At 28.2% G+C, this 27,668-nt stretch overlaps 1 protein-coding gene across 1 annotated transcript; it reads right to left on the bottom strand.

Annotated features, from left to right (window-relative positions):
- Nucleotides 1-21,819, bottom strand: LOC112593153 (D-2-hydroxyglutarate dehydrogenase, mitochondrial-like). The gene is made up of 7 exons (XM_025337478.1): nt 21,188-21,819; nt 16,553-16,750; nt 12,478-12,671; nt 8,559-8,727; nt 5,166-5,452; nt 4,751-4,922; nt 1-606 (listed from the first exon to the last, which is right to left on the bottom strand). Exons 1-7 carry the CDS (start codon nt 21,441-21,443, stop codon nt 335-337), a joined length of 1,548 nt encoding a protein of 515 aa, XP_025193263.1. The 5' UTR covers nt 21,444-21,819; the 3' UTR covers nt 1-334.
- Nucleotides 21,820-27,668: the final 5,849 nt, after the last annotated feature.

Here is a 27,668-nt window from a genome sequence, read left to right as displayed (position 1 = left end):
TTACATAAAAAAAATGTATATAAATATTTATTAAAAATCAATGTGATGATAAGATGTGTGTATAGCAATGTGACTTTTGATGTTAAGATGATAGCATAAACATAATGTTAGACGATCTTAATTTTCTCGTTTTCTCGGGGATCTCTCGCCGTATAAAAATATGTTTTTTATTTCTATATAACGTGACAACGACTACGGTACATTCAGAAAATAATACATACATACACGCGTACATATTATATATGTGTGTGTGTGTGTATCAAATTTTATTACCACGGTTGACATATAAGGTATTATAAATAAATAAATATTAGGTTATTTATTCAATCCCGGATTACTGTTCGCCGACCGCCACGGCCGGGATGACTTTGTAAGGGTTTAGTATACACTTTGGGTCCATGGTGTTTTTCAGACTCCGCATAAGGTCGACGGCCGATCTGCTTTTTGTGTGCTCCAGATATTTTGTTTTCGACAAGCCGATCCCGTGCTCGGCGCTGACGCTTCCCCGGTGTTTAGACGTCCACTCGTAGACGAATGGCTCGATGATTCGGGTCAGTTCTTCGTCATATCTCGATGTCACCACGTTTAGATGCAAGTTACCGTCGCCTGAAACACGACACGCACCATAAATAATATGTGTTAATGTTTTATATATCTAAAAATATTTTTAGGGAAAATTTCTCTTTCAATCAAACCTAAACACACACACAAACACACACACACACACACACACACACACACATATATATAATATACACTGACGCATCTCTTATGGAAAGTCAAGTCGGGTTCGTCATAATTCACAAAGATGAACAAATTGAATGAAGACCCTTCAACAATAATGCTCCACACTCACAACTGAAGCTTTAGCCATTTTCAAAGCCATCGAATACATTATTTCAGATATCAATCACACGACTGCATCACTACACATAGAGATTCTTAATCTACTCTCACCAGTCTTCAAAATCTTCACGACCTTACCGATAGTACCGACATCACTAGAAAAATTCATTATGTCGATTATATAGCACAATTATCTGGCAAAATCATTTCATTTTCATAGATTCCATAGGTTGTTCTAAAAATGGAACAATAGAAGGCAACGGACGTTCGGACGTAGCCATCAAACATGCCCATTCATCCCCCGATGTTCTATCTCTTCTCTCATCTCCTACAGCGATATTAAAAATGTTATCGAAATGGATACACTCCACCAATGGGAGAAGGAATGGAATGAGAAAATTTGTATCCATTATTGACCGTCTCAGAATCGGAAACATACACCTCACATGTTCATATTTAATGAAGAAAGATGACACCCCTTCGTTTTTACAAATCTATCGGAATTAATTGGTTACAAGAAACATAATATTTACATTCCCTTTTTGTATTTTTGTTATAATCGATTTCCACTGAGCGAACTAGGTAACTAACCGCTGATGGGCGTAGGATAGGTATATGCGTAACCGCGACCCTAGAGCGTTTCGTGTTATTAAAAAACATAGATGTAGGTATGATATGAATAATTTTATATACGCCATAATACACCCAAGTCACGCTGGGTTTGGTGAATAATTACTGAAAATTCGATAGGAAAATTAAATAATGCGCCTCTGTCTCGCAGACGCAACAGAGACGCTTAAATTAATATAGACCATGAAAAAAATAATATCACGTTGGATTATGGTGAATACGATTATACGAGTAGACCATTTTCAAAACTGAATATGTAGGTATTAAGTACGTACTAAAAATATGGTGTTTATACAACTATTTTAAAGTTTTGCGATAACGTTACATTATAATGTATACATTGTCTTAATTTTGTTTTGAAATAAAATTCCAAAACTTATTATTTTCCTGTTAAAAATAAAATTAAAACGTATCTTTATTCAAAACTTAATATTTATTATTTCCTCCTTCAAATTTGGCGGGTTTTATTTTTTTAAACTAATTTTGTACACATTTAGTTCTAAAAATAATTATCTACATTCTACAGTGGTAATTGGTAAACGTGATATAATGACCAGTTGTTGAATCAAAACTTGTAATCTACTTTTAATTAACATACTGGTTTTCATATAATATTATAATATTTATTACAAATTTGTAATTAATTAATATTACAGTTAGAAACTATTGTAATAGAATGTACTAAAATATGAAATTATTATTTTTTTACCGAGCTTTAACTATTGACTACTGTCAATAGATGTTTACAGATACTATTGTATTTATTTAAAAAATAACTAACTTATTTTTAAAATTTCAAAACTTAATTATATATTATTTGTTTTCCAAAACTATTTATTTGTAATTATTTTCTTAAATATTACTACTGGTTTTAAATAGTTATATAAATATATAAAATATATTAATAGGCAATAAAAAAAATTACATAAAATTACATGTTATATCCAGAATTATCTTAGAAATTGTAAATAGTTTTTTTGTTTCCCCCTAATTTAAAAAAAATGTAGATAATACATTTTAGAAATAACCTACTCCTATTTTATTGTGTAGTGAGTCGTGAGATATTGGTTTTTATATTCATGTATTACAGTTGTACATATCAGGATTAAATACAAATATTCATATATCCATATACTTCCTTTTTCCGTTTTTTGGGTAGGTATATATTATAATTTATAAACAATAAAAATCTGAGTTTTAATATGTTGATCAGACAAATAGTTGGTAAAAGTTATATAGTTCTTCTGAAATTATTAATTTTTTTAATCTATGAATACTTTTTTACTTAAGACCTAAAATTTTGTTCAGTGTCGAACACATCATTATAGAGTTAATCCAACGACAAGTAAAAAACAAACTGTAGAAAATAATTCGTGTCCATAAAAATCTGGTGTACGTAGTGTGGTTGACATTTAATTCATTATATCTATATTATGTTGTTTGGGTAGATGAAATTAAATAAGTTTAAGCTGCAGGTATTCAGTCGACGACCCTGTTGACATTTGTCCGTATTACTACAGTTGCACGGGGATGGAGTAGGCGAGGGGACTTCGACGTGAAAGCTCACGTAAACTCGGTGGGTATTGTTATACAGGGTTTTAGAATTGCCACTATAAGATCTAAGTCAAATATATGACTAACCTAGTTTTCGCATAGCTTACACACATTGTTGGTTTAACATCCATGTGCGGTTTCATTTGTTTACCGAAAACCGGATTATATCATGACTGACGTCAACTTTTTGTGACCGATTGCGCAGTGGTTGTACTATGTAAACATAGAAGTTCGTGATTTTTAACATGATTGTAAATGGTATTAAGGTATAGAATAACATAAACTAATATATATATATATATCAATAAATTGTACATTGTTTTTTTTTTCTACTGTTGCATGAAATTACGGAATTTTTGATTTGATAAACATTAATTCGTGTAGCAAAATTTTAAGTTCGTACTATGATAGATGATGTATAATTGTCTATAATTAATCTGATTAAATGGTGCACATACGTATTCTGTCATTTAATCAGGGGCATATAAAAAATAAATAAATGTTTTCAGGAGTCATTCATATATAAATCATTTTGTATAGACTAGTACCTACGACCTACTTAATTTTTTGTGAAAATGTATTCTTCAACATTTGATTTTCTTTAAGAAATAATGACTCAAGTAAATGTTTAAACAGAGTAGAATTGAATTAATTTTAATAAATTATTTTTTAGTTTTGTTCGTTCTTAATAAATAATTTACACACACTCACATACGTATACGTATATTGAAGTAATAAACAATCCAAAAACAGATTTACACCTATGCCCAACTGAATTATATTCTTCGATGACGGCACCGGTATATTAGTAATTTACACATATTTTATAAAAATGAGGGCAAAACTAAAATTGTCAAACTCAAAAATCTTAATTTAAGACCTGGGAGTAAGGGTCGGCTGCCCAATGTTGCATTAAATGTATGTAGAATATAATAACGAAGTTTGATGTAATTAATTACAAATTTGTTTTTAGTATTTTCATTATTAATAGTTTTATGTTTCTTTACATTTTATTTTAAATAAGTTGTGTTGTAAAAGTTAAAGAAAGAAAAATATTTGCTAACGTTTTTTTTTTACTAAAATTTAATTAATATAATATTATGATTTTTATAATTATCATGAAAATATAAATATTTAGTTGTATTTCTTGATATTGAAATGGAACGTTACCACGTTTTAAAATTAAAATAGCTTGATAATAGCTAAATAATTTTTTTTTTAATTTGTTGAAATAGATTATAATTATCATATGACAATAGTATTCTAAAAGAGAAATCGTTCAAATATTGTTTTTTAAATGAACATTGCATAGTAAAACAACATGAATAAATAATATAGATACAATTATATTAAGCACTATTTTTTATCGGAATGAAAATTTCAAAATAATAAACATATCAATTTACTCTAGTAATGTATATAATTTTAGGCTATATTTTAATTTACTATTATTATTATTTTGAATAATAACAATACAAATTTTTGAATTATCATTTATCAATATCATATTTATTAGGTACGTTTAATTTAATACATTACAAATAATTTAAGTATCTAATAATTGTTTTTTGTGTAATTTAAACTCAGTAATTCAATTTCAGTTGTATCGATTACTAAATTATTACCTATAAACTTTAGACAGCCATAATAATAATAAATTTAATAATTGATAATTTTTTGACGTTTATACTAATTATTATTATTTATTTTTTTAACTTACCTATGTGACCAAATCCACAAACAGTTTTTACATCTTCAATGCCCTTAAGTTTTTCTCGAGTTAACTCAACAATTTCATAAAATCTGTTCAGAGGTAGCGATATATCGAAGCTATATACGTAGCCTATCTTTAATAACGCTTCAATTATTGTTTCACGTACTTTCCATATTTTCTGAAAAAAATTATGTTTTTGTTTTATACCATTTTTATATAATTCCAACCAAACAACAAGTATTGTGTTCATTATATGATTATACAGTTATGTAGGTTCAACTAGCAATAGCCCATACATTCTATGTAATTATAAAGCATTATATAATTTTGATTAGGCATCTATATTTATTAGAAATTAGAATATAGTATTAAAAATATTGAGTTGTATTAAAACGGTCATATAAAAATCAAATATAGTTACTTGTATGGTGGATATCTGGTCGGTCGTAGTTGCATCGGAAATTATTGAGTCATTGAGAACTTTTTCCAGGATATTTTCCATGTGTTTACCGACAGTCGGTTGACTAGAAGCGAGTTCAATGAGTATGTAGAATGGATGGACGTTGGTGATCGGACACGAGAGATGAAGTTTGTTTTCCACGGACGTCATAGCTGTGTTATCTATAAGTTCGAAGGACGATAGTGTTTCTCCAAATTCAGCACGAGCAATAGAGAACAACTCAAGAACTTTATCGTAACTATCCAATCCTGTTGATCAAATTAAAGCTAAATTTCACAAAAATAGAAAAAGATTTACAGCGATTGCGTTTTCGGTTGGAATTCATAAAAAATATACATAATTGTAAGATTTAAACAGTAATGACAGTATGTATATGTATATATGTTTAATGTACTAACTAGGAAAAACAACTTAATGTAAAAATGTGTCACTATTAAACTCCAGTATTAGCGGCGGTATATTTACAGGACGTCGATATATTTGATATCTTTTATTTAGTTTGTTTCGTGTTATAGTATAATAGACGATTTTATTATATATTATATATATATTTATATCAGGCGTTTTACTCGCACGAATAAAAAAAAAGGATATTTAATGTATAATGTATATAATATTGGATAGACTATATTATTTACATAGTGTTTTTTTTTGTTTTTTCATTGTACTTTTTCAGGAAAATAGGAAAACATGTTAGGAAAACTTATACATAATATATGACATGTAATAGTTTTAACCTGCAGCGATTTATATAAATAAATGATCTTTACAAACGGGACACAGTTAACTTCTACGCTGGATTTTTTTGCCAAAGAAATTATTTTAAAAGCTATTACTTTTTAGTACCTTTTTGTGTTAAGTTTTAACTCATGTGGTATTTGTTATCATTTATTATTTATCGGATTTACTTCGACAAAATATTTTAAATGAACAATAAATAATTTTAAAATAAAAATGTAAAATTGTTTAATTTATGTTTATGTATAGTAACTTCTATCGTATTATGGTTAATGGTTATACTCTTAAAAGTGTTTAATTTTTTTAACTAAGAAAATTATAAGATAAACACTACGTTTTTGTTTACAAAATTTATATGTTGCTTTATAGTTTTAGATTAAAATTATTATAATCATAGTACATTTCTTACATTTAATGTTAATTTATTCAACTACGTGAATTCTTTAGTTTTTAATTTTTGATACTTACATAAAAAAAACATTAAATTGTTTTATTTGGTCAGTTAATATTAATAGTTAGGTACTAATATTATATTTATATTTTATGTTATCATTTATACTATATTATTGTGTTTTTCTATTTTGAAAGTTAATAGTTATATACTATTCTATTTCTATAATTGAATAATTTATTTAACTCATATTTTGTTAAAATAAAAAAACTTAGCAATTAGTACTTTCCTTTATTGTTTTTAATCATGTAATAAGTGATAACGGAATAATCGACAAATATTAAAATTAAAAATATTGTTCGCCGGATAATAAACTGAGTGAGCCATTCAGTCATCTATATGTATACGTACTTAATTGTATATAAATGTTCAATTACTTCAATTGTATATATTACCATAGAAAACACTTCTACACCACGCAATATTGACATGTCAAAGAAAGTTCTTTAAGTAATTATTTCCAGCCTTAAACGCGCTGAAGTGTGATAAATGTTGAAAAGAAAAATATACTATAAAATAAGTACCGTCTAGTAAATCTATTTAAATTAAAAAAATATATTTTACAAATAAAAAAAACCCTGAACACCAGCCACCTAAAGTTCATATTAACACATAGGTATGAGACCTGGTAAACTACCAAGGGAAATCACCAGAGTTTAATAACTTTTAAAAGGAAAATTCTAAGGAGAATCTATGATCCCAAATACAACAGAGAAACGGAACAACATGAAAGAAAACATAACAACGTAGTATATGAGCTCTATGAAAAACCAAATATTCTCTATATATACGAGAAATAAAAGACTTGAATGGCTTGGATATGTATGGAAGGCAGAGGACCAAATTATCAAACAAGTACTTATGGTAGAAATAAGAGGTAAAATACCTTTAAGCACACCTAGAACAAAATGGAAGGACTCTATCATAAGGAATCTAAGAACACTACAAGAAGTTGAGTTAGATATAGCATATAATACGGAAGAACGACAAAAGTTTGTAATGATGGCGTTTGACCCTGATGGCCCGCTAAGCTGTAAATGATAATATAATAAAATATGGTAATTTATTTGCTGAAAAAATTAAATATTTGACATAAACATCCATAATTTGGGTAAGTGGTCCTTAATTGTTGGTTTTATCTCAATTTCAGAATTTTTTCATTGTCTGATAATATATAATAACAAAAATATCAATCCGTAAGATTTGTGAGGTATGACACTTCAGAGCCATATAAAAGTATACATCGTTTCCTATTTCCGATATTATTTGTAAAAAAGAAAATAATGTTTATAGTGAAAAAACATAAGTACCTACAGTTATAAATTTATATTGGTAATGATTATAATTATTAAATTTAATTAACTATTTCAATTTAATATATTTTTAAGACCCTAACAATTAACATTATTTTAAATACAGATATTCAATATTTATACGAAAATAAATTAATTTTGTAAATTTTCTTGAATCTTTGTTATACTCTTCGAAAAATTAACTAATATTAAATTTAATATGAGAATAGTATCACATAATTTTAATTTGACAATCATAAATTAAATAACAAGTAAACATTTCACACTTATCCTTTTATCATAATATGATCAGTCCGACTTATCACCGTAATAGGAGTTTTCCACTTAAGCTATTTCTGTGATCATATTTTAAACAAAGTACACAAATGCTTTCATTAATTGTTTTTCTTAAGCAAGCACGCTAAGCGGAATAAGTACCATTTAATTTTAAAATAAATGCTCAAGAATTGATGGTATTATTTTAGTTATGGTTATTAGCCACGAGTAATTTGTTGAAAAAATCTTTTAATTGAAATATCATTGTTAATTAAATTGTTTGTTCCATAGAATATTTAAAATTTGATGACATTTTTTTAAAGAAGAATTATTTATAGTGTGTGTCTTATATTTACTATAAATAAATATTTTTTTTATTACATTTATGGTTAGTTTAATTATACATCAATTTAGACAACTGATAATAAATTTAATAATAAAACTAATAATTTAATAGTTATAATGTATCTTATAAAAAAAAAAAAAAAAAAAAAAAAAAAAAAAAATTATTTTTGCCAAAAATGTTTAAGTTTGAAATAATTCATGAAAAATCTAAAATAGTATATAGATATTAAATGCGATTAAGAATTTACTTACCAATAAATGCCACATTCACGTGCTTTGGAAGATTTGGACACATTATTGCTACTTTGGTGATAATACCCAACGTGCCTTCTGAACCAATAAATAAATGCTTTAAATGATATCCTGTGTTGTCTTTTCGCATTGTATTTAAACAGTTCAAAATCGTACCATCTGCAGTGACCTATACGATTAAATTAGATTTTCTTATTGTTTTATTGAATAAATATTAATGATAGGTATTCATTATTTAATAGAAAATAGAAATACCTTATATGATGAATGAGGAAATAATTTACGTCCAATAAACGATAATTATTATTATAATTATAATGCAATAACGATAGTTATTTTATACCGCAGTATAACATATTATTAAATAGTAAACATCTAAAGTATATTATTATAATAAAGATATTGTGAAGTTTTCATTTCGTAAATGGTATCAATAATAAAATGTTTGTTACTCCCAACGAAATTGTGTGTATTATGGACGAGACTATTACAGCATTAATTTATTAATTTTCCCGCAGTTGGTATACCTTTAATATAAACATTTAAAAATATTTGTCTCATTTCAGTATATTAATATTTTACTTTAATAATGATGGTGTTAATAATATACTATAGTACAACACATACAACTATAATATACTGTATACATTATAAGAACGAAGGTTGTGTCTAATTAAAAAAAAAATCTCGTTCACAGCCTTCCAGTAAAATTTAGTAAAAAGAAAAGGAGGAAAAAATAAATGGCTTTAATGAATAAAAAGAGGGTTGGCGTCGTGGTCCGTGGATATATATTATAGTGAGCTTCGAGAGTTTCTGTAGATGTCTGGGCGATAAAAAAAAAAAAAAAAAAACGAAGAGAACAACATAAAACACTGATTTGATTAAAAAAAAAAGAAAAAGAGAAGTTAAAAGAAAAAACCGAACCCACTTAATTGAGCGTCGGGCCGATTGCTAAATCACCGGCGACGGCGGCAGACATACGCAATTACAATAGTGGGGGTTGAGAGGGAACTGATGTCGTTTGAGAATTGACGGGTAGCGTGAACAAGCGGAAAGAGGAGGCTATGGCATTCCGTGGAAACCGTATACGCACTGTGCATACCAATTCCGATTTCGGTGCCAATGAAAACACACGTAATTAAGTAAAAGTTTAGGGCCCCAAAGTCGCGTATTCGACCGTTCAAACTTATTTTGGCACCGCCTTCGCCGTCACGGAGCAGTTTATTATGTTGCGTTTTCCACCGTTGTTTTTTATTCGTTTTTGACGCAATGTAAAACAGAGAGAGAGAGAGAGAGAAGAGAGAGGAAAAGAAAACATTACAATACGTTTTCCGTAAATTAGGTAGGTACCGATACAGTTATGGGTTCGTATTAAATTTAACCACCAACGACCACATACATTGATTATACATGTTAAGATTGTAAGTCACAAAAAAATACAATAATTTGTAATGGATACAGGAAAAACCTTTAAAATTTGGGATTGGGTGTATTAGTTTTTAAATTTTAGTATTATTGAAAAGCACCAGTATGTTGGTCGAAGGGTATGAAACTAGTGACAAAGCAAGATTAGAGGAAATCTTGAATTTGATTCTATGATAAATTATACGCTCAAGTGTTCTGATTTCTGCCTTGCGATATTTTAGATAGTTATAGGCGTTCTTTATGTGCGATGTAAACCAAGTGGTTTGAGGAGAATGGCCAAGATAAATTGAGAACTTTCTTTAATTTTGTTTCATGTATTGTTTACGTTAATGCCTGTGTAGTGTGGGAAGAGAGTGTAGTTTGATTTATTTTTTTCGGGGTTTTAGAGAGTACGAATGACTGTTGCAGAAGAAGAAAATACAAAAGTTTGTTTGGTGTGTTAATAATACATATAAATTTATAATTTAGTATTTGTGGTATAATACATATGACCATACAAATATACAATAACTGTATCATATTGTTATAAGTAAATAGTATATATTATTATTCAGTATAGTATTGACAGAGCTGCTGCAATATCTCATTAAAGCACAATGAAGACCGACAGATACATTGGACAGCCGCGGGTACCTTTCGAGTAAAATTACATATGATAGTTGTCATAATCTAGAAAAAATTGATTACGTACCCTTTTAGTTTTAATAGTAACCTATCACTTTGTTTAGTAATTATTTCAATCGACCCGTCGTGTTTATTTAAGCATAATGGCAATAATAACCACTATTGTTTTAAATTATATTTTACACGTCAATTAGGCGGATTCCTATGCTTTAAAAACATTCGTGTCTCACATCATTGTGTTTCGCCAGACTTCGACAATGTTAAAAAAATACAGCCATAACGGTTTATAAATAAAAGTGCATTTATGTACAGGTGAATATTTAACTACTGTCGAATCGTAGTTTAAAATATTATCGCCCGAAAACGAAATGATTGTAATCAGCTATATTGATGCAGAGCCCCTTCTCACCCACTCACTTAGCCATAATTCTCAACGCAGCGGTGCAGTGTATTAAATAAACAAACAAGTAATGTCTATACGTATAGTAATTTTCCATTTTGTGTTTCGACTTTTAATGATATACATTATTTTTCGTTTTGCGTGTTTACATTTTCTAACGTTATTATTTAAGCAGTTCAGCTCTGCCCGTTTCGGGTTTAGAATACATTAGGCGTGTAATAACAGCAATAATACGCACGAGAATGTTTTGTTAACTAAAACTCGAAAAGCATGCGAGAAAAAAACACTAAAAAGCATTCAGATAGGCGATTGCGTTCAAAATTATTGACAAAAACCCTTCTAAGGCCATCAACCACTATACGAGTAAAGCATAAACCGCAAGTGTAACATTTTTTAAACGACAGTCACGAAAAACAACAGAAGCTCAAACCGTTAGTACGATAATATATATATATATATATATATATAGCTGATATGAATATAATCTTATAGCGAAATACGAAAACATATTAGATATATACGTAACTATTGGAGTTTACGGTGTGTATATCCTGAATGTATGGGGCCACGTCGGTGTATAATATTATAATATACTCGCGCATGAATTAAAACGATTATTATAATGTTATTACATACTACGACGAATCAACCACGAAAACGACTTGTTTCGCGTACTTCGTGCGCGTGAAGTGAGCAGTAAGTTCGCGACACAGCTTGCAAAAGCTCTGCGCATACGTTATTACACAATGACGAATAATGTATATTATAATAAGATATATTATATTGTAGAGCACGTAAATCGATCATTATTATTACTGTTAAGCCTGTGCATTTTAATATTATCTATCGTAATACAGTTACAGTGTCATAATTCATAACAGCCGTCATGTTTATTTTTCGATTCATAATTATTTGTTCGCACTCAAACAATACAGTTTACCGCACGCGTCTGCGATATGAAATTTATTTGGACCTATCATCACGGTTTTCGGTTGCACGGTTATCGCATAAATATATATATATACGAACTATACACCGTCACCATGTCACCGTAATCATCATCATCATCGTCGTCGGCGTCGCCCTATGTAAACATAATAATATCTACACGCGGCAAAGTAATAAGTACACACACGTATAAATATCGCAGCGGCGTGTGAGAGTGCATGAGGCCCACAGGGTTTTCCGGTCGGATGCACACTCAAAACCCTCTCAGGGGTTGCGTACGCACATACATGTATATTATGATCCCATCAATCGAATAAAACCAGACGGTAAACTGACAGGGAGGGGGTGTTGAGTTAAACACACACACACACAGAGGATCTAACGAACCGTCGATTGGGGACGATATGTATACACGTGCGCCATCCGCAGCCCCATGGCTTGATCCTGTCGTGGAATTGCAATGGCTGCGATTTACGCGACTATATGCTCATCACCCCTCTGTTTTTCTATTTATCGACTTACGGCTTCTAGGCCCAAGACGCACCCCTGTAGCGTGCCGTACCGTATGACTCGTATGCCGCCGGCGTTGGTCGACACGTTGCCACCGATCTGACAACTGCCCTTCGACCCCAAGTCTAACGGCATCATGTACCCATGACCTTCTACGTGCTTCATCAACGACTCGAGTACGCATCCTGCTTCACACACCAACACCCCTATAAAATGAAACAGTATATTGTATTATTGAAATGTACATAAAATAATATACGTAGGTACGTGTATGAGTATTATATTGTATACAAGTATTTTATATCACTATTGATTAAATTATTATTGGTATTTAGTAATTATAACTGTAACTTTATATTTCATTTTGTATGTAATACAAAGAGTTATCAAAACTAAGGGTTCGCGAAAATGATCGTATAATATCATACACCATTACGTTCATATAGTTAGAGTTAAAGGTTAGGCTAGGTATTTGATCAAAAAGCATAATATTGAGGTTTTTGGATTTTTTTTTTTTTTGTGTATGATTTGAACCATTATAAAATAACGTTTTTGAAAAACAATTTTATATTATTAATTTTTTATCGTTATCAATTTGTAATTTCAAAAACTTATTTTTTTTATGATACTATGGACACTAGGACACTATTTTTAATTTAGTATTCCAATGCTGAATATTTTTTTGAAAATTTTAATACTATATAAAAATTGTATTTTCGGCATCAGTATTTATTTACTATAGTTACTTAAACTGAGTAACAGAGTGGTGTCGCACAAGGGTTTTCGCAAAATATTGTTCTACTACTCAGATGTTCATGTATAAATTAGGTATATTTAAATACTTATAAATTACTAGTTAGGTATTACTAATTCTCTTTCGAGTTTATCAAATCATTTCAGTGATTGAGTAATCTTTGGTTTTTTTAAAGCTAAAATTATTGTATGGGGTGAGTGCGCTATGGCCCATAAAAAAGGTGTCGAGACTCTAGATAGAACACTCCAGTATATTAGGAATTACAACAGACTTAGATATGGAATTATAGTTTTATACTGGCTGGGACTTCAAACAAACTTTTCCTGTTTTGGTACGCGGAACACGTGCATATAAAGTTCGAGTCTGCTTAAAATCTTCATTCTTATGGCTTAAAGTAAAATTATATACTTAATAGTAAATATATGTATTCTCGTATTTTATTTTTGCCATTTCGTGTTTAACTGCAAGGAAGCAAATAATTTAAATATTTTAACTGTTATTGCGAGCAATTTTATTTATTCTAAAGGAAATGTAGATTTTAATTTAATATGTAATTTAGTTAGTATTATTAGGTATATTAGTTATTAGTAATAACTAAATGAGAAAAAATTATAATAGATATATTTATCTTAAAACACTTTCTTCAACTCAAGGTGTGATTTAAGTTGAGCCCATTTGAGTGCCTATCGATGAAACGACAGACGTAGAGGAGAGGTTTATTGAAGATAGGTTATATTGATTTTAAAACAATCAATGAAATAATAATTGGCAGATATCCTTTTAAAAATGTGGAATTATCGTCTTCAGATATTACGCGCTTTAAATATGCTTTAATTTCAACGGTTGATGTAGAACGATCCTTGAGCCGTTTTAAAAATATTTTAAGACCTAATAGGTAACATTATATATATAGTGTATGAATATCAGCAGAATTATAATACGTAGGGATTTATTAATAAGCAATAAGCTATTTTCAAACATAATGTTATTTATCGCGTAGTGAAAAAGATTAAATTATATGAAAATTATATAATGTAGAGGCACAGTTGATTTAAGCTAAAAATGTACTAAATTTATATAAAGTTTGTATTTATTTTATTGAATATTTTTAGCATATTTGTATAAATTGTATCATATTTAATATTTTGTGAAAATGTATTTTTTTGTTTAAATATAATTGGTGCCAATTTAACGCTGATGCCACAACTCGATACACGAATAAAAAATGTCTAAACCTACAAACATTTTTGACTTTACACACGTCACGCCACGTGCTATACTGCTATAATATACATTATACGTAAACATACTTTAATGTATATTATTATGATTTATGAATATTATACGCAAAAGTGTGCATTAACTATTTAATTAATTATTTAATTAACTTAATAGCTTAACTATAGATTAATTGCCCTCGTCCATTGTAATAAATAATAACATAGCCATTTTTTAGTTAATTTTAAAAATAATAGGTACCTACTTATTTATAAATGTGGTTTAAAATAAAACTAATTAAATATTAAAATATTATTTTACGTATTCAAATACAATGATTTTAAATAAAATATCTATTGATTTAATAATTTAATAGACTAACACCAAACACGAGTAATTGTTATTGCCTAAACCAATACAGTCTTATGTGTAACTAAACATTTTCACCAGTTCGGCAAAAATATAATATCAAAATATTGTTCTTCACCTAAAAAAAATATTTCTTTGCTTGTGGTTTTTGTTACGATTGAATTCCAAAGATAATACCAGATAATGTTTGGATACATTACTGTAGGTATTCTCTATCATATAAATGAAAAATTGTACCCATTTACCATGTTCAAAGGTTTTTTTTTTTAAATAAAAATTGTCCTTATTTTATGTCTTAGACTCACAAATCTGTATTTTTTCTAAGGCCAACGTTTTGTATGTATTAGGTAAGGACACAGACTGATGTCTTGACTAGCCTATTCTGTAGTTTTGTTTATAATTACAATATGCAATACGTAAAACATAATGAAAAGTTTTTTAAAAAAAAAATAAATAAAAAATGCAAAATAACTAATGGGTAGTAATAAAAAATTTACTTTTTTGTTAGTTTTTTTCTGCATATTACTGTTAAGTTTAAAATTTAAGTATATTATTTATTAGCTATTAATAAGTAAATTAATGTTCTGAACTTGAATTTAACTAACTCAAGTTCTTATTATTTTTTTCTTTAAGGTGACCTTTGATAATATTTATGAAAAAAAATATTACAAATAAATACGTTACCATATGTAAAATGTTTGTTAGTATAGGTTTGTAAGATATTTAAAATTATAATATAAATAATAATAATAATAAATGGTCCTGAGGATTTGTAATGGTATTCTGATCTCAAAAGAAAAATCTATAGTTGTTTTTTTTTTCAAAATACTATATTATACCTATTTTGGCTAAATTCATTCACTGCAAGCATTAATCATTTGAAATTTTAAAAAGTTTTATTTTAGTATATTTTAAAATTGTTTTATATTATTTATTGTTTTTCCAAAAAGAGAATAAGCTATAGGTATTAACTTATTTTTTAACTTATTTGGGTATAAGCGTGCAGTTGGTGGATAGTGGATATTAACTAACTGCAATAATATTGGTGGAAAAGTATAGCACCTTTTTGATTACTAAAAATATTTATTGCATGGCCAAAAGATTGAAAAAAACATCGTGAATGAGTGAGCCTATAAATATCATTGACAATTTCCCAGGCCAAAACATTGAAGATACACCACAGCGTATATAATATCATCCTACACAAATATTACCCTAAATAATGTACGTTACGGTATAATATCATATTATAATGGTATATATTATTATACATATTATAATATGATATTGTGTGAAGTACATAATCTACGGTACTTCTATATACTCGCCGCCAGTAATACAACACTGTTAAGCATACGTATAGGTAAGCGTGCAAAACTCGGTCTATAACAACGTGGTATATATAATATGGTGTATACCACAACTGTTATAATATACCTAGTGTATTACTAATACTGTCTATGTGGTTTTGACGCCGCCGACCGTGCTCGAGAATCGCACACGCACGCGAGAATACAAAATAGGGTACTTATCGCCGTCCCCGTCAATAGCACTTTTTTTTTCCGGACAACGTTATTGAAATACGATTTTGGAAAATCGCCATCGCCTATGTCGTTTGTGTGCGGCACGAATGCACAATAATTGTACACCGTAAAATATTATCCAATGATATTATTTTACTATGTATTTTATAAACGTAAAAGGAACAGTTATGATTTTAATACTTTTTACTTTTTGCCTACTTACCGGACACTGGATCGAAATTAATTATACTGTTCATCCGCTCCGTGGATAAGACCACTTCGTCAAAGAGCGCCACGCTACCGCTCGATATGCCCGTGTTGCCCGCCTGCGGACACACCGCAATTCTTCTGTCGTTGCAGTACTTCAGTATGTCCGACACGTCTTTTGCGGTTTTTGGTCTTAACACTAGCCCACTGTTGCCTGCAAACAGCACACACGCATACGTCAATCAAACATAAACATTAAAATAATAATAAGAAAAATGATAGTAATGAGAACAATCGTAAAAAGTACAAATGGCATTTTACATTGTATCGAGTATATTTTCATACATATCAAAGTACTCTTTGTATGTTGTATGGAGTATTTTTCTATTTTTTTCTTTTAAATTTATGCCATTGTCGAAATATTAGGGATGAAGGTGTTTACTGATTTTTTGAACTAGTGATTTATAATTAATTATCCGTAAAATTTACTGCAAACAATATAATACACAGCATACTAAGTCATAATTTAGTTGATTATATTTTATTAAAATTAATCAGGAACGATATATTATAGATAGATTATATTATATTATTACTATATTATGTGAATACTACGAGTTAAGTGGTAGTTATATGTGGATAAATTACATTCATTTGGTTATAATTTTTATAAGTTTATAAAGAATTTTTTTTTAATTATATGATTTTAAAAGATACAGGCTATGTGAGTTATGATGATTTGAACATTTTTAGTACCTATAATTAATTTAGATCTATCAACATTTTATTCTTTGTAAAAATAGACAAGTGTATAATAAATACTAGATCTATTCTTATCTATATATTCTTATTTTATATTTTCGTAGTATAATTTTAAAAATTATATCTTATTGTATATATTTTAATAACTAAAGAATTCTCATTTGAAAAAAGAAGTTTATACTACCACAGAATGGTATAAATAATTTAAATAATTTAAAATATGATCCTTAAGTTTATTTGAAAATTCCAAAAATTAGAATTTGAATAAACTTATTACAAAAAAAAAAAATCGAGGTAATCATATTCAGTGAATAGTGAATCATCTTGATGTGTATGAAATGTAGCCCTTTGAGTTGTAGCTTAATCACTATAAATATACAAAAATGTATATGGTGGGAAAGAATTAGGCCCTATAAAATCTATATGTCCCAAAACCGTGTCACCCAGGCTCGGGGCTCCCATTTACTCTGGGTTTATATAGCTCTATTTATATTTAAAATTTGTACATTAAGTACGTGCGTTTAATTCTGGACGTTTTATAGTCATAAAATTTCAATGCGACTGTCATTGTCTGGTTTTTGTGACACGGTTGTAATTTGTTGGCGGTTATAGGGGGTGAATCGAGTCATCCCGCGATATACGTATTATAAAAGAAATGATTGCATCCGAGTCGGGTCCTTGACCATAATGGAACTATTTTTGAATAGAAGTACACTTTAGTTGATTCTCAGATTTGTATTGTCGTATTAGATACTACAGCGTTAATTATATAGATATTGGATTTGTATTGAGGTACAACAATTTATGTAAATTTGAGTAAAAATATATAAGATAATTTTAATAGCAACAATATAAGTCATAAATCCATATCCTATTCCTACCAAAATATTTCTCAATATTATTTTTACGTTAACTTTATAGACTATTTCAACAATTTATTGTCGTAGGTCGAGAATATATATACTCTGGAAAAAATTAGGTTAGGTTATTTTTTGTGGGTCATACACTCATACATAATAGAATAAGTTGACTTTTAGCTGATTATAAGTGCGAATTGTATGATTTTTGCTATATAAATATATACGATTACAAGTGTAGGTAAATGTGAGGAGTGAATAATCTAAAAATCGTTTTATTTCATATTATGTAACAATAATTAAATTTTATTTTGTACTGATTTTTCGATGGATTTCACCCTCCATCAACCGTGCGAATTTGAAATTCCATAATATCCACCCTTTTACGCCGCACCCTAGAATAAAACTAATTGGAACTAATGCATATTACACACACACAATATGTCTAAATACATTATAGTTTATACATAATAAATAATATATATTATATTTATTTACACATATAATTTCTATTGATTTTGGGTTCAATAGTTAACAGAAAACCAGCCGTAATTAAAAATTATACATCTCCCCAACAATCGTTAACCTAATTTTTATGTTTATTGGAATAATTTTCATTAGTACCTACATGGTAATGAGGAGTTACGTGTACTACATGGCTAAAATTGATTTGTTTGAACACGGAAATTATTAATTTTTGTGTTAAAAATACAGGGTTTAGTAATTTAATAAATGTTATACCAAACTATGGAAACATAATATATTTTATATAATATTATTCATATTTTTTTAATTTTCGAAGAAATTAATTTAATTTATTAAAAAAATTTTAATTCAATTGAAATCATATTAAATAATTTAAATACACAGTTGAAAAAAATATTTATAATAACTAGAATAATGAAAAGGCACTTTTACATTTATTAATCTTTACTTCGATAATTAACAACATTATTATTGTTTATTAATTTATTATCTTGTACCTATAGTAATTTATATAAAGCGCCAACTCTGATTAATTAATTTTAAGTTTTGAAAAAAAAATTGTTTTGCTTTCATTTCTAATTTTTTCGGTTAATCAAAAATGTTATATTTCGTATTTTCATTATTCAATAATTTTGCATTTTTCTTGCTCTTGTCTATTTTTGCTTCTATAAATGTCAAGCTCTAATGGCAATGATTTGATTAATAATCATAATATGTATTGTTTGAAATATATAACCCAGACGTGTATATTTTATGTATAGTAGTGTGCGGTTAATAAAATTATGACGGTATATAGTAGCATTAGGATTCTTTAAAAAATTATTTACGACAATACGTTTAATATTATTTTTTTGTATTTAATATTTTATGACGTTGAAATATTTGATTTTAATAAACGTCGTTAAAAACCATAAAATAGCATATTAACGCAGTAGATAGTTCAAATTTTTTTAATTAGCTTCTGTACACCATTTCTTAAAAATGAAGATAAACTTAAGTACAATTAGCTGTATCATACTGTCATGTGTTAAAAAAAAAAAAAAAAATAAAAAAAATTAACGCGTTCGTTGTAATAAAACGTACCTAGTAGAACGAGCGCGTGGATGTATAATACGAACAATGTTCATCTGCAGGACTAAAACAATAATTCAACAGTGGGGTTCGAAATTAAACGGTGCGAGAGAAAACCCAGGAATGGGAAGAACACAACAAAGATAAATGGTGCGCATTTACGGCGCCAGAATATTGAAAGAAAAACGGATTGTGGCGAAAATCAATAAAGACTATAAGTGTATCATGTTTGTGCTGCTACACGACCACGAGAGTGAAGTATTGTACATACAGGTACATAGTCATGTAGGAAAGTATTATATAGCTGATAGTTATTTGAACTCTGACCGGTCGGAAACAATCAGCAAACGACAGAGTATTTTTCTCGCTCAAAACGTTATTATCTACAACATTACTACATTAGGTATATTAATGTATTATACAGTACGAATATAAACCTAGAGTTTACACTAAATATATTTATTGATCGATCATCGATTTATTTCACAGTGAGGGATGAACTTTACGACAATATTTTAGAAACAATCAAACAAATCTAATTATTTGACAATATAAGCATAAAAATAAAATAAGTACAGTAGAGCGTCGATTATCCGTACTAATTGGATTTGAGGGGGTGCGAATAATCTAATAATAATTAAAAATTAAATTTAAAAATGAATGTACTGTATGTTTGACATATGACAGAATATTGTATATTATGTATTGTTAAAAGTTGTAGTATAATTTATTGAAATTTAAAATTTAAAATTATAATATACATTATACATACAAAATATAAAAAGAAAATTGATCATTTTTGTATTTATTTGAAATAATAACCATTTTTTGTTTTTTGTTTTTAACGTTTACGAATTAACTAAATATACATTCTACATTAAAATGAGCCGTAGTAGTTAAGTTAGGTTAGGCTTAGGTTATAAATCGAACATAACGAATGATAAAACTAAATTAAATTAAATTAAAAATAAATTTGTATATTTCAATTTTGTAGTGCGGATTATTGATGACAGTCCAATTAACTGACGTGCAGATAATGGACGTTTCACTATAAGTACCTACCTAGGCTACCGAAATACCCACCTATAGGTCTAAAGTAACTTATAAATGTGAAGATTTATTTTTTTATCTAATGACATTCATTTTTCGCTTGCCGACATATTATTATTACCAAAGTCTATAATAAAAATGGATTGCATAAGTAAAACTTGGAAAATTTTGAAATTTCATCAATATTTCGATAAGAAAATATTCAGCTGTATTACTATATGAAGTTATCAAATGTCGAAAATGTTATGAACAGTGTAAACAAATCGCACATATTTTACGCTAGCCACTCTAGGTTTAGGTGTTTTCGCATTTTGTTTTTGATTGATGCAGCTCAATGTCAGAGACCTTCTAAAATCACGGCCATGACTTTGATGCACAATAACAATAATAATTGTAATAGACAATAATGCAATTGTTGTCTTTACCCAATGTGTGTTTCATGTAGTCCACGTTGTACGGCCCGACGTTTTGGGCGCCAGTCAGCACGTTCGGTTCGCCCAGCAGCGACTGGAAATGATGGACTTCGGCGTCGGTCACGCGACCGTATTCGCCCCGGATGTGGCGTACGTCGTTTACGACCCTTACGTTCGATGACGTCGCCGACGACCTCTCCCGCCGGAACTGAAGGGCCCGATGCAAAAGTATCCGGCCGACGTTGGTCGCAGGTTTCGATGTGTACATGACGACGACGGTTTATATTGATGTGTCGGCAATCGCCAATAAATGTAAGTAGATAAAATATTGAATGTCGACGATGATGTGTGACCGCTGTGACGACGATAGATGGATGGCGTACGAACGATTATCGTAAACAAACGGAAGAACGTTGCGTTAGATGACTAAATAAATTGTGATAGACGATACCAGCGAATAAAACGTACAGAAAACTTGTGTTGAAAATGTGTTTTATTATGATTGATATTTATTATGTTACCGCAGATCGGCCGAGAGCAAGTAAGTAAATATATACCCGAGAGCGTTTGTTCTTTGTAATGCACTGCTACACTGTCGTTGTGGTACAAATCGTGGCATACTCGTTGTTATTACAGTGATAACTACGATGTATAGAAAATCACATTTAAAATACGATTAGTGCCGTCATGTTTTATTCTAGAGTGCTATCATATGTACATTTAAATTGATAATTTTAATTCGGGCATTGATAATACGTATAATAAGGTATTTTTATCATATGATATTATTTTAATCATATATAATTATTACGCACACAAATTATGATTAATAGATTAATATTAGTTATCTTGTTTTCAATTTAACTGTTGTAGGTAGCGAATAACAGCTGGTATTTTATTGGACCAATGGAATATTCAAATATAATATAGAAATAAAGATGGGATTTGTTTATTATGATATTATTATCATTGCACTTACCTTGAGAAAACAATATTTTGTGGTTTCGTGCCTCGCATACCATACCATGTGCACCGATAACGTCTATTACATGCAATAAAATTATTATTTATTACCGACATTTCATTTTCATATCCTTTAATTATAAAATAAATAGGTTGGTATATTGGTTTATGTTGTTAACTATTTCATTTTATTATTATTCATTCGTAATCAATGGTTAATATTTTATATTTATTTATATTTTAAGAATGGCGTGCTTTTTATTTCTTTTGAATAATTATGTAAATTACAACTACATCATGAACTACTTTTTTTATGTACATACTTTACACTAGTATGCATTTCCCTGGAGCCTATATCACATTATCGATGTGTTTGTATGTAGGACATCAACAATTTTATATTTTATAAACTAAATTCAATCAGAAATTAAAAAAAAAAAATATTGATATAACATTTTTAATTTTGGACATCATATTATTGATGAACTTAAATTTGGTAATACTCACGAATAGCTATATAAATAGTGTAAAATATACACAAGTTTTTACTGTACAAGATGCATTATTAATACGTTTTTGAGCCATAGACGTAATTATGACAGCTATTTTATTTTTAGGGAGGGAAGGGTTTTTATTGGTTTGTGTGAAAATATACCCTACATTTTAATGTAAACTTTATATATTTGTAGGCGGCTTTCATTTGGGTCAAATAACCCAAAATAACATAGCGTTTAGGCGAATTCATGTTTTCTTTCACATTTTTAGAGACTTAGGACTCTTAGTCAACTCTAGTCTCAAACTAGTATAATTAAAAATGTATTATATTGTCATATAATTTATTACATCATATTTATTATCTTAACTAAATTTTTTTATTAGTGTGATATCTCATACCCATTTGTTTAATATGATCTATTATTGTTAATTTTCCGTTTTGATATTCTTTCTATAATCTTAATGTATACCTATTTGTAAATTGGTTTTGACACTTTAAAAAAATAGTTATGACTTATCACCAATCAGTTCAAACGATATAATAATAATAGTTAGTTGTACCTAGTAAATAAATAAAAATTATTATATAGGTAGGTATGTTACTTCCTTATTATTTAATGATTTATAAATTCATTTTAATGATCGATTAATTTCTTATCCAAATGATATATTATGCTCTACTCAGGTAAATCTTAGGTTATTCATCAAATGAATGTCGCCCGTATTTATAAGTGGATTATATTTAAAAAAAGATTTATGATAATATTTATGTAAATATAAATTATATATAATTTATAAATCAATTCTAACTTTAAAAAAAAATGCCTATCTTTTAAATTATATATATATATATTTCTAATATAATACGTACCATCATTCTTTAGTAAATTAACAATAGTATTGAGAATAACTAAATTTGAGAAACAGTCTAAGAAGTAGTAGTATAGGTACTCATTATTGCACAATTTTTCATTTTATTGAAGGAAACATTTTTCGTGACTTGTTATCCAGAAATATGTAGAAGCCTAAGTTATGAAAATACTTGGGAGGCTTAAACTCCCTCTTTAAATCTCTCAATCAGTTGCGCGTTGTATTCGTGTTTCAAGCTGCAATTTAGAATAAATATTGCTGTAAAATAGGTTTGAAACATTGTACACGATTAAAAGAAACAAATACTGTAGCATGTTTGAGTTATTTAAAAAATTAAAAACAGTAAAAACACTAAAAAATAGTCAATTCAGGTTACTCGATAGTTTAATAGTCTGAAGGCCTCATGTTACGTTACTGACAGGTATATATAGGTATTATATACACTAGCCACTAAAACATTGTAAGCTTTTAAGTATGGTATACCATAAATGTAATTAAAATATAATTCTTCAGTTGACTAAACCTGTTATTATAGATTAAAATAAATTAAACATAATAAATAATATATAAAGTTTATAGCTGACTGGCCTAATGTACACGCAACACACATTATACCTATGACAGATTAAAATGCACGGTGTATACAATCATAGATTTTTTATGCTATTCCTACTATTTAAATGATCACAAAACTGTAAAAATAAATAATGAGAGGTTTCCATATTAAACCATATCAATCATATCATGTTCTTAAACTTGTAGATAATGTATTACCGATATTTTGTTACTTACAATTTAAATATATGGGGCATGGTATGATACGGTGCTATGGAAATCCTGCTTAATTTTAAATCACTCATTTTTCTCAATTGTTCGTGGAGTAAGTGTGTGTCTCAAAAGTTTGGAGATCACTATTTTACGTTATCAAAATGTATAATGTTCAATTGACGATTAGAGAAATACTTTTGAACAACAATTTCTTGAAATAGATTTGACCACACACGTGTTGGAATAAAAAAAATAAATAAAATCAATAAAAAAAAATAATCATTTATAAACAAAATGTTTATAAATATTATAAATATAAGATAGAAATAATAACACCTACACATATAATTTTGATTTGTGTTTATTTTTAATCAAAATAATTAATATTTGTATTATTGATCGTAAAAATTTTCAATGTCAAATAATTATATACATTTATAACGAAATGGTTTTTTTGGTAAGCACTTAAAGCAAAAAGTATCGCTTCTTGTCTTATTATTATGTTTTTTTTTCGTCTTGAATATATTGAAACATGTCTTTTATTATGTTATAATACGTATGATTATTATGATAATTTATGTGAACGATAATGTTTGGATTAATATATTTATTATTTGTATGGAATTATTCTAACAAATCAAATTGATTATCTATTAATAAGTAATGAAACATAGTAGTTATTACCTACATAATTTTATTCAAGTTGAGTATTCTGTGGTAAAATATATTAACATTATGCCAGCCATGGCGTTTGTACACAAACATGCATACCATAAGTCTGTAATATTAGCTATTACACCATTAAACACTAAACCGTAAATACTTTCATACGCGTACAAAAAGTAATCGAATGAAACTAAATAATATACTCTCCTTAATCGTCAATATTAACTCAATAAATAGCAAGTATTAATTTTAGTAGGTAGTGATAATATAATAATGTTTTTAAATATATTGCATAATGTCTATATATCTATATATGTCTATATAATCTCTATGCTAGTTATTGATAAAAACAACAAAAAATAAAAATAAACCTAATTTATTCTAAAACAAATGCTAATTAATTAACTCGTATCAATTAATATTATCAAAATGATTGATATCAAAACTGATGTCGTTTTATGTTTGTCGAAGTGTAATAATTGCATTTATACTTTTACGTATACCTACACCTTCAACATCACTTGCATGGCTACATATTTATCCAATTATTGCTATTCGTGTACATCTAAGAAAGGCAAAATGTAATTTTATTTACTAGTGATAAGTAGAAACAATATAACTTTTGAAAGATCAATACATTATTAAGATTAATAAAAGTCGAATACTATTATGTTTTTACTCTCGATAAAGATTATGCGAATATTATTGTTTATCAAATGTTTTGTCAAGAACATAATAATAAAAAATAAAACTTTACAGCGTAAGTATACGCTTATACTTTATCGATCATAATTATTATTTTAGACATTATATTATTATACAGCTGTAGCTGTCAGTTAAATTTAAACATAATGTACTCAAATAGAATTGAAAGGGAGAAAAAAAACGCTTTTCGCTTACGTAAGTATGATACATCATCGTGTCGAGGTGAATATATACTACTTTATTGTACTAAAATGAAAAAAAAAAATCACATGTATTTTCATTTTTCCACCGTTGTGTTCGCACGTTCACCCGCGTATTTGATCTCATCTCGTCATATTTATTATTGTTATTGTGATGCATTATGCATAATATATATATACAAGCAATCCACTGCGACAATACCGCATTTGTCAAGCAAACAAAACACATCACTCTTGTCGAATGACGTCCAAAATCCTCTTTCGCCTGTGCCACCTGCCCATATTAAAGTATATATAGTTACACGAAAATACCGAAAGACGAATAGTACCGCAACTTTACCCCGCGTTTAAATGTTTGTAGTTATACACTTATATAGGTGAAAATATTGTTATAAATTATACCGTTATTTTCAGTATTTTGTGCGTAATAATAATATTCGAAAATGATAACAGACCACGAGATTTCTGGGTGACGAATATTTTTAAATCGAAATTTATAATACTACATTACCACGTTTTTTTTTTTTTTTTTTTAATTGAAATGAATTTTATGTGATGTTATGTTTATATTTTTCTGAATAGAAATTATATGAATAATACAATAAAAGATATCGTCTACTTGTATATTACGTTGCGGCTAAATATCCAATAATACCTATCTGTTTTTTGTTTGTACAATTTATAATTTTTCATATTTCTAATAGTAATTCGAATATAGCCCCTTCCTCACAAAATCCATAAGAAAATTATATAGTTTAATATACATGACTATGCAAAATCTATCCCGAAATGTGCATGACGCTTCTTACCCTGTAAAATCAAAAATACACCGAATAAGACCCGACAAAGTGGATTATGTCTTGCCAATCCCTCACCGCGTATTTTTGGTTTTATGTCACTGCTACGTTGTACTATCAACGACACTATCGTTATATTCACGTGATCTATTTTTAAGAGAGTCGCCGATAACAAAACAAATACACGTACGCTGTGATCATGATTTGTAATTCGTAGTTGTAACCATATGTACCCGAGACTTTATTGCAAAAATTGTTGATATAATACCATTAATATCTATTTTTTTGAGTATCATACATTCACTGTCTCTTACACCACAGTGAAATTGAATTTAAATTTGAAATAATAAAATTAGAAAAACGCTTATAATAAAAAATAATATAAATAATGTATTAAATGTTAATAATATGACGTGTTTGTAAATTATATAGTTTGTATTGGTTTTTGTTTGAAAGTGTAATTTACTACCTAATGTATGAGTTTGGACGTAGATGTGTATTTGATATAAATATTTTTCAGTAATAGCTAATGCCTAATACGTATCATTTAATAGTAAATTAACGGTTAAAAAAGTAATAAACGTGTAGTATAGTTAAAACTCACGTAATACCATCGTATTTATATTTTTTTGTGTAATTAATTTTTTATCGACCTGGTATCTATCAAACAATTCAAATATTTCCGGAGAAAAAATTAACTATCTCGAGTGAGGTATTTTTTAATATAGGGTAATTCAAAATGGTGCATTCGATTTCAAATGCTTGTATATTTTTAGTTTTCAGGTTTAGAGTAACATATGATAATAGGTATTGAATAAAAGAATAATACTTCAAATCTATGTAATGTTATCAATAAATATTCTACCTACGTGGTTACTTCCTTTGGTCACACGAACAAAATCCAGTCAGAATTCTAATTCATTTCATACATATACGTCATAATTTTATTAATTTTTAATTCATTTTGGCTTAATGATAATAGTGGTATGTATTACAGTATCCTTAGCATATTATCTCCAAAATATATAG

The sequence above is a fragment of the Melanaphis sacchari genome, unplaced genomic scaffold, assembly GCF_002803265.2.
Source record: "Melanaphis sacchari strain LSU unplaced genomic scaffold, SCAv2.0 Contig1_pilon_pilon, whole genome shotgun sequence".
Lineage (NCBI taxonomy): Eukaryota > Metazoa > Arthropoda > Insecta > Hemiptera > Aphididae > Melanaphis > Melanaphis sacchari.
Note: the sequence above shows the minus strand (reverse complement) of the source record. Positions and strands in the feature narration are given on the sequence as shown.

Coding starts and splice junctions, on each gene's coding strand:
- LOC112593153 (XM_025337478.1), bottom strand. CDS start 21,443: ATGTACACATCGAAACCTGCGACCAACGTCGGCCGGATACTTTTGCAT. Junction 16,751..21,187: donor CTACATGAAACACACATTGG/GTAAAGACAACA, acceptor TGCTGTTTGCAG/GCAACAGTGGGCTAGTGTTA. Junction 12,672..16,552: donor TAATTTCGATCCAGTGTCCG/GTAAGTAGGCAA, acceptor TTCATTTTATAG/GGGTGTTGGTGTGTGAAGCA.